The sequence below is a fragment of the Miscanthus floridulus genome, chromosome 11 (assembly GCF_019320115.1).
Source record: "Miscanthus floridulus cultivar M001 chromosome 11, ASM1932011v1, whole genome shotgun sequence".
Classification (NCBI taxonomy): Eukaryota; Viridiplantae; Streptophyta; class Magnoliopsida; order Poales; family Poaceae; genus Miscanthus; species Miscanthus floridulus.
The window spans coordinates 90,852,268-90,860,551 of record NC_089590.1 but is presented as its reverse complement, the minus strand read 5'-3'; the positions used below and the strand labels follow the sequence as shown (position 1 = coordinate 90,860,551).

The following is an 8,284-nucleotide window of genomic DNA, read 5'->3' as shown; positions in this document are numbered from 1 at the left end:
AATGGTTTTTAGGCGTTTTCGCAAGTGTTTCAGACGTTTGTTTCAAGTGTTTCATCTGTCTTCTTTTATATGTTGTAACTGTTGTACGTGGATGTTTCAAAAGTAGATCTCGTGTTGCACATGGGATCGGCGTGGGAAGCAGCCGGTGGCGCGGACGACGTCCGGGGCGGTGTGGGCGACATCAGGGCGGCGTAGGACCACTACTGGTGCGCTCCCTCTTAAGTACGACGTGCTAGATGCTCGTTCGCTCTCTGTGCGGGCGGTGTGCGGATGCTAGCGCCCGGATCGGACGTATGGGGACGCTTCCGTTGTTCTTCCCGGTGCGTCTATGACAATCGACAACCAACAAACACAGACAACCATGATACCAGTCGCAGAATGACCCAAGAGAGCAACCACACCACGTTCGTCATTGCGGTTTTCACTTTCAGATGCACAATACCATACTGTACATAGCTGAATCGGATGCACGAGGCTTCATGTACAAAGCAGCCGTGGTTGTCAGTACAGAACAGCTCAAGCTCAAACGTGGCACCGGCACGCCATATCAAGATCTCAGTCACAGGTGCTTGCACATGGCGCGCCGCCGCCGGTGCCGTGTGTGCACCATCCAAAAGACGACGGACAGCATGACGCCGGCGGAGATGACGACGAGGCCGATGTAGACGTCCCGGCTGTACTGCTCGAGCCCGGGGCAGTTGTTGTTGCTGATGGACGAGAACGTCTCCCGCACGAAGGAGCAGTCCTGCAGCTGCACCAGGAACGGGCTGAACTCGTACAGCCCCTTGCTGACGCTCGTCGCCGCCGTCATCTGTCCGTACGCCGCGGGCGTCACGCGGCCCGGCGTGGCGCACACCTCCGACCCCGGCGGCCCCGTGGTCTGGCACTCGAACCGCTTCCACTCCCGCGCCGCGATGTCGAAGTCGACCTCGCCGGGCGCGCACCGGCGGGGGCTCATGTCCGGGTTGAACGGGTTGCAGAGCACGGGCATGAGGGGGCCCGACTGGTTGAAGTAGAGCGGGCGGAGACCCGGCGGGAAGTCCCGGTTGGAGATGTTGACGACGACGTTGTTCACCAGCGCCACCAGCTGCGCCGTCACCTCCTGGCTCCGGTACAGCGACTCGTTCGCCGTCGCCACGTCCACGCAGGGGAGGATGTCGTCCAGCGCCGTGTGCGCCTGCGGGTGGGCCACCCAATCGCCCATCGCCACGCACGTGTCCGCCACCACGCTGCCACGCACGGAACGGTCCGTTCTGTTAGTGCCTGAACGAAGCATGCTGCAATACACTGCTGCATTTGCATTTGCATGTCCAGAATTTCAGAGAACAAAGATTACTTGTGCAAGAGGAGGAAAAGACCAGAACTGATGATGGTATTGGTGAGAAGGATCCATGCAGCGATCACCCATCTGCAGAGGTGTGAGAAGGATGAGAAATTGACATGAACAATGGTGAAATGACGGGCATGCCGGAGACGAATGTCATGAAGATTTCACTAAACATGGTTAGATGTTAACTAGTCAGCTATGTGCTTAAATGCAATTCCTTATCTGAAATAAAATGAATGGTACTACACGATACTGTAATAACTACTTACATGGAGACGAGAAACCGCAACCCCAGTATGGAGAACACTGCCAAAAACAAAAAACAAGTTCAGAATTCAGAATTTCAGATCATGAAACCAGAGGGCTCCTGACTCCTGTAGCTGAAAACAGAATCATGTCAGAGGTTAATGCTTACGGAATCCGAGTACTGAAAGGCCAGCCATAACAGCTGCAACAGCCATCAATTCGTGCTCCCTAAAACCAGCAAAATGAAAGGACATGTGGTTATTAGAAACGCCCCCAGTCTGTTGATCTTTGTTGAGACCATGAAAATTCAGAGCAAAATAAAATGGGCTGCAATGCAAATCGTGTTAAACCGCCATCGATACGCACATGTGGTTCAGCACTCTCTTGATCTTCCGGGAGTTCTCCTGCATCCGAGTGGAGAAGATGTTCGCGGAAGAGTTGAGCTTCTCCTCGACGATATCGATCTTCTGCTGGACATCAGCTGGGAGGAAGATCTGGTCGATCGTGATGTTCTTCGCCGCCGCCAAGCTGCCGGCGAAGTTCCTCAGGTGGTCCACCGTCAGGTTGCCCTGCCCGAAGACGTAGTTGACGGTCCTGATGGTGCTCCCGTGGAACAGATCGCTGCCGCCGTGCAAGATCAGACACCCGGCGCTGGAGGAACCGGCAGTTTGTGGAAGGGAAACGAGTAGGATCGTCAGCTCATACACGCACGATCTTTCTTTTCATTCATTCATGGCGACATTTAAAGGAAACATGCGTGGTTGAAGAAAGGAGCAGTCACATTGTGGCCATGGTGAGGACGATGAGAAGCACCAGGGAGCTGAAGTAGCACCCCGGCGAGTAGGCGTTGCTTTTGCTCCGGCAGAAGCAGCAGCAGCAGGAGATGACGAGCAGCACGACGCCGAAGCCGACGAACCACAGCACGGCGATGAGGAAGAGGGGCACCGCGGTGTACGCCACGGACTGCATGCAGAGGAAGCGCGGGGGGTGGTGAGCGAGAGAGGAAGAAGATGAGACGAATGGATGTGATGTGATGTGCCGTACAGCCCAGTAGTGCTCGTCGCTAATGTTCCAGCCGCCGCTGTACGCGGTGAGGTTGGCGAAGGGGTCGCTCCGGTGAGTCCTCGCCGCAGCCAGGACGAGGGAGTTGTTCGCTGGAGGGGCAGCGGCGGCGTCGGCGAGCGACCTCCTCCATAGCGCCATTATCCCCCTCCCTTGGCCATCTGCTCGGATTCAAGGCACAAAGTTATATATGAGCTGTAACTGAGGAACCAGAGGAAGGCATGAGCACAGAGCCACAGAGCCCACGTGGCGCACCTGACAGAGCACGCCTAGCCTGGAACGAGCTGTGCGCGACGGAGGCGCCGGCGAGGAGCAGGAGCAGGACGAGACGCGCAACGCCGGCGGACGAGGGGGATGCCGGCGCCATCGGAGGACGAAATGCTGGCCGTCTCGCCGCCCTGGCGTGTGAAATCAGCTGGCCCCGACGACCCGACGACGCCCTCGGGGTGGGTGGGAATTCTCAGGGGGGTCCGGCAGGTCGATCGAGACCGGAATGCCGAATGCTCCTCTTGCGCACTCCCATCTGAGATGGGAGTGCGGTGGTGGCGAGGGCCGGACGGAGACGGAGGAGGGTACCGACCTGCTGCCGCGCCTCCAAAACAGCCATGCCAGAAATAGCAACACGAAAGACGATTCAGCCACACGAGGGCGCCTCCAAAAATAGCAGCGATCGATTCAGCTGCGCCTGCGCGTGCATTGCATTTGCTTCTCGAGGCTTGCTCGGCCCGTCATTCGATCCATTGGGCCCAATCTAGAATCACAGGAAGTTCTCAGCAATGGGCCGAGACCTCTCAAAAAGTCTAGGCCGGGCCGTCAAGAGAATCAATCTTTTGTTCTAAGCTCATACTCCAGTTTCCACTCAAAAAAAAAAAACTCATACTCCAGTTGTCTTTGGTTTGACTTTGGCCAATGGAAAAAAATAGGTCTCCGTCTCTGGTTTTGTCAAAGTTTTAAATTTAACTAAATCAATACAAAATATATTACCATTATAATATCAAATACTTCCTTCCTCCCAAAATAAGTATACATCTTGCATCGTGAAAACTCAATCAATCTCAAGTTTGAATAAATATATACAAAAATGTACTAAGGTTATGATACCAAATAAACTTCATTAAATTAATCACGCCACATATTCTCAAAGTAAAGCTATTTAGCGATATAAATGTCAATACTATTTTCTATAAAAAAATCAAACTCGAGATCGGTTGAGTCTTTGAGATGTGAGATGTGCACTTATTTGGGACGGAGAGAGTAAGTATTATTGGATTAATTATAAAATACATCTTCATAATGAATCTATTTGAGGACTTAAATTTATTTAAATTTAAGAAAAATTGATTTGGTCCAAGTATAAATTGTACTCTTTTGGGACGAGGTTTAGTACTGAAAAATATGACAGCCTCACTCAACTCTGAACTTTTTTCTACCCATTCCTGCTCTGAGACGCTCTGTGCATCCTCCGCTGCAATCCAGCATGGTACTGTAATAGTATATCCAAGGAGACAGTTTGGTTTTCCAGTTTGTCCCGAGTATTTTATACACGTTAAAAAAACAAAACAACAGGAGGTTGTCAAGTCTTCTCTGATCTCTGATCGAGCAAGATAGGATATGCATTCGATCTGCAGGATGGGCGCGCGCTGAAGAAAACCTATCCATCCTTCTTGTTCCGCGATGCCCGGCCCGCCGCTGCGACTTGCGATCCATCAGAACGGCGCAGTCAGGGCAGCTGGGCTGGGCAGGGCAATCATCAACATCGTCAGGTGGTTGTCAGCGTACAGCCATACAAAAACGCGAGCACAGACTACAGTAAAGCACTAAACAAAGGCTCCCCCGTCAGAGCTGAATTTATACGCGCGTTCCGTGTTCCGTCCGTCCGGCCGGCCGGTGCTTCCACTATTCTGCATGACTGCCCCTGGTCTGGTGACTACTGTAGATACACGTCCCAAAGCACGCATCATGCATATGCATGCGTACAGAGGATCGGAGTCAAGATCGACTGAAGACCCGATCGTCGAAAGCTGTAGCGGTACGTCCTCTGGTCGTCGTTACAGTGGTAACAGTACGTCACGCAGCATCCCATTGCCTGTCCACCAATATCATCATCATGCTCTGTGCCCGCATGTGTGCCGTGGCGTGGCGCATGCAGTGTTTTTCTACGGGGCCGGCCTTATTGCGCGGTGGCGTAGCGTACGCGAGCAATGCGGTCGACGGACAGAGACAGGTTAGCACGCAGCGCCGTGCCGTCACGTAATGTGGTGGCGTCCGGAGCACGTACGTGCGTGCCCGTCAAAGTACGCACGAGCAACGAGCGGCGACCGGCGAGTTCCCCGTGGGCCGTGGGCACGGCACGGCACCGCGCGGCTGTCCCGCCCGGGCTGCCGCCCCGCTCGCGGACCGCGTCGCCGTCGAAGGAGTGGGTGCGCGCGTACGTCCCTGCCGGTGCCCCCCAGCCGGTTGGCCTCGCCGCGGACACGGCTCGGCTGGCGCCCGACAAGAACGCGCCGTGCCGGCCCCCACTGTTAACCCAGCAACGCACGCACGTATGGGGACGGGGGCTCCGCGCGCCGGCACTGCACGCCGCTACGGCTTAACCCACCACCCGGCCGCCTAATTAATCGAGCGCGCACAGCCGCATGTGGCAGATCGTTCCCTGTCGATCGCCGGCCGGCCGCCGCACCAACCCGTCCCCTGGTCTGATTGGAAGCTTTGGTACTGACAAAGTACAAGTCGATGGGTCATGATGAGTACGGTACGTCGTCGGTCCGCGGGGGACTCGAGATGAAAAACGCCAAGCAAGCTTTTGTACTAGTATCGTCGTCACAAAAGGTGCAGCATTTCCTGCGATGCTGTCCAGTATCGATGGGTCACACTAGACTGTACGCGCGCTATTCTATTCAGGATCAGCAGGACTGACCGGCGGACCGGGTCGATCGAGCACTCGCTAGCTACTACGGCTAGCAGCTAATCTAATGAACAAACAAACAAAGCTAATAGGCCAGTCTCAAGCACCACTAGCTACATAGGCCTGTGTAGCTAGCACTTGTGCTGCGTGCACCACTCACGTGCTGCTGCTGATCTTTGATTTCGTAGCCCACCAAGCCCGGCCGGCGTTCAGTTGTGGATGGGAGGCTTTCGTGTGGCGGGCGAGTAGTCCATGCCGGCGATGTCCATGATGTCCGGCCGCGCCGCCACGCCAGGCGGGGCCGGGGAAGAAGAAGCCGCGGACGACGTCGCCTCCGCCGCTTCGTGACGGCGCCCTTGCTGCGTGGCGGTCTTGATGTCCTCCGCCGTGTGGTGATCATTTCCCGTCGAATTGCTCTGTACGTACATAAGTAGATCGAGAGCCAAGAAGTAGGTATAAAACATGAGTGGGAGTGCCATGCATGAGAAGCAGAACATGCATGTGTGCATGCATGGCATGACACTGTGAGAATGTTCAGATGGTGGCTGAAAGTTAGCTAGCCTGAAAACGCACACTGACCTGCTGCTTCGCTTCCGCTGCTGCTTCAGCGTGCGCCAGTGCCTTTTTCACCATTCCTGCAACATCAAAGGTTACAAATAAACCACTAGGCCTTGTTTAGATTGCAAGTTTTTTCACTCTCTCTCCATCACATCAAATTTTTGACACATGCATGGAGTATTAAATGTAGATAAAAAAATAACTAATTACACAGTTTGATTGTAAATTACGAGACGAATCTTTTGAGCCTAGTTAGGCCATAATTGGACAATAATTGTTAAATACAAACGAAAGCGCTACAGTGTCAAATACTGATTCGTAACACCAATCTAAATAAGGCCTTACGTTAAAAAGTTGTCGAGCTGGTGCGGAAGGCAAAAAAGATGCCAAAAGCTTGCCTAGCGTATTCTATGCCCCAACTTGATGCAATTGACTGCTGCACGGGACCAAAGGGTTGTGTGTAAAATGTTACTGTACTAATGCCTAGCCATAGCCGTAGCCGCCGACTGACATGCTGAATTTCCTATTTCTTGTTCTTGCTAGTACCGTTACGTGCTGTCCAGAGAGTGGAACCGTGGGTTGGTCTCGCACGTGAATAAATGCAAGCATCCACAGAGAGAAAAGTTCGAGTAGGAAAGACCAAAGCTGTGTGCAGAGCTAAAATGTGCTTAAATCAACTAGATTACAAGTGCTCATACATAGCATAACAGAGATATTAACCTGGTGCGGAACAGAACAATGCTACAGCTAGCTAGCTAGCTTCCCCCTTTACATTCTCCAGGCCAAGATGCTGAAGAAGAATGGAGAGAAAGAAGAACGACTACGGGTAGCTAGGCTAAGAAAAAGGATAGATCGATCGAGGTAGAAATGGTTTGCTCGAACAGCTCGATCAGTGGTGATTAGGCTTATGGCCACTTGGCCCATAGTAATCCTCATGGAACCACGGCGCCGCATGCGCACTGATCATCACTTCGCTATCCCTGGCAACAACAGGACTAGGGGTCATCTGCTTCGTTGTACCTGAGCAACGCGCATCGGGAGTGCAGTGCTTCTTCACCGAGTCGCCAGCAACGGATGCTTCGGCATCGCCGGTCTTGGGATCGGCCATCTTCTGGTTGTCACGGAGAGAAGACAGCAAAATAAGCAAAACTGCAAATCTGGTATAATTTCATACGGTAGGATCGGAAGAAGTGCTTCGATCACAGTAGCTCGTGTATGGTATATGTATACTGAACTGACCTTGCTGTCGATTGCTTCATGCAACTGCCTGTCCAGCCTGATTCCTGCTTAGAGAAATAGAGAGGAATATGCATGGTCATATCAGTCCAGGACGGATACACCTCACAAGGAGCACTAATGGAGGAGATGGCCATGCAAGAAGCAAGCATACCATGTGCTCTTGTAGCCAGAAGCAGCAGCATCAGAAGAGCAGCAAAGGCGATAGCAGGAGTCCTCATCTTCATCTCCTCCTGTGCTGTGCTGTGCTGTGCTGATCCAAACAAATCGATCGAAGAACCAGATGCGGTGGTTTGTCCTGCTGCTGAATGTGAAGTAGCTAGATCGAGCAGTAGGATGGAATGGGAGCAAGCGGCAAGGCTGAGGCCAAGTGACCTCAGGCGCCCCTGTATATATATACACCGGCACTGGTCTCCCCCGGCCTTGCCCACTGCAGTGATGGAGCACTGACGTGTCAAACTCTCCCCAACTAAGGGCAGCTTAAAAAACAATTAGGAAGGCTGGATCGAAGGTAATTCTTTAATCCAGCGATGTACCGTGGCTGTATCTTGAGTTTTGGTTGGGCTATCACTTTTTAAGGAAGGATGTTCCCTCCAAATTAGAACTTGGTGCTAGTTTAATTTATAATATATCTCACTTTGCTTGTCGTGACGCAGTTATAAAACTACACCTACAATGGAGCACGCAGTAGGTATGCTGCCCCTGATTACTGTTACAAACTCGCCTGCAAGAGCTGAGTCTTTGCAGGTTTTTGACATGCCTGTGACCACTGCTCAGAAATCCAAACTCCCCTGGGTTTTCTGATTTCTTAGCAGAAGGCGAGGTGGGATGGTCCCCGATGCTTGCAAGTATGGTTGGATTCAGATATGTTACCGTAACTGATTCAGAAGTAGTAGGTGGACTGCAAGTTTTTGACTTTTGGATGGATACTCTCTTTATTATAGGAATAA

The 8,284-nt window shown here is 52.5% G+C and overlaps 2 protein-coding genes across 3 annotated transcripts; both read right to left on the bottom strand.

Annotated features, from left to right (window-relative positions):
- Positions 1-453: 453 nt before the first annotated feature.
- LOC136493956 (uncharacterized) lies at positions 454-3,220 on the bottom strand. The gene is made up of 8 exons (XM_066490082.1): positions 2,891-3,220; positions 2,618-2,796; positions 2,355-2,536; positions 1,940-2,224; positions 1,743-1,801; positions 1,597-1,633; positions 1,337-1,408; positions 454-1,229 (listed from the first exon to the last, which is right to left on the bottom strand). The coding sequence occupies exons 1-8, from the start codon at positions 3,000-3,002 to the stop codon at positions 560-562; spliced, it is 1,596 nt and encodes a 531-aa protein (XP_066346179.1). The 5' UTR covers positions 3,003-3,220; the 3' UTR covers positions 454-559.
- A 2,174-nt stretch (positions 3,221-5,394) lies between these two features.
- Positions 5,395-7,684, bottom strand: LOC136494712 (uncharacterized). 2 transcript variants are annotated; one of them, XM_066490891.1, is made up of 5 exons: positions 7,489-7,684; positions 7,338-7,381; positions 7,119-7,206; positions 6,120-6,175; positions 5,395-5,956 (listed from the first exon to the last, which is right to left on the bottom strand). In XM_066490891.1, exons 1-5 carry the CDS (start codon positions 7,559-7,561, stop codon positions 5,750-5,752), a joined length of 468 nt encoding a protein of 155 aa, XP_066346988.1. In that variant the 5' UTR covers positions 7,562-7,684; the 3' UTR covers positions 5,395-5,749. The 2 variants fall into 2 exon arrangements, with proteins under 2 accessions (XP_066346988.1, XP_066346987.1); XM_066490890.1 differs by having other exon boundaries at positions 5,403-5,956; positions 7,119-7,209.
- Positions 7,685-8,284: the final 600 nt, after the last annotated feature.

Excerpts from the sequence above, each read along its gene's own strand:
- LOC136493956 (XM_066490082.1), bottom strand. The coding sequence starts at position 3,002 with ATGGCGCCGGCATCCCCCTCGTCCGCCGGCGTTGCGCGTCTCGTCCTG. Across the intron at positions 2,537-2,617 it reads GCGACGAGCACTACTGGGCT|TCCGTGGCGTACACCGCGGT; the intron begins GTACGGCACATC and ends CTCTGCATGCAG. Across the intron at positions 1,230-1,336 it reads CTTTTCCTCCTCTTGCACAA|CGTGGTGGCGGACACGTGCG; the intron begins GTAATCTTTGTT and ends CGTGCGTGGCAG.
- LOC136494712 (XM_066490890.1), bottom strand. The coding sequence starts at position 7,561 with ATGAAGATGAGGACTCCTGCTATCGCCTTTGCTGCTCTTCTGATGCTG. Across the intron at positions 7,210-7,337 it reads ATGAAGCAATCGACAGCAAG|AAGATGGCCGATCCCAAGAC; the intron begins GTCAGTTCAGTA and ends CGTGACAACCAG. Across the intron at positions 6,176-7,118 it reads TCCCGATGCGCGTTGCTCAG|GAATGGTGAAAAAGGCACTG; the intron begins GTACAACGAAGC and ends TTGATGTTGCAG.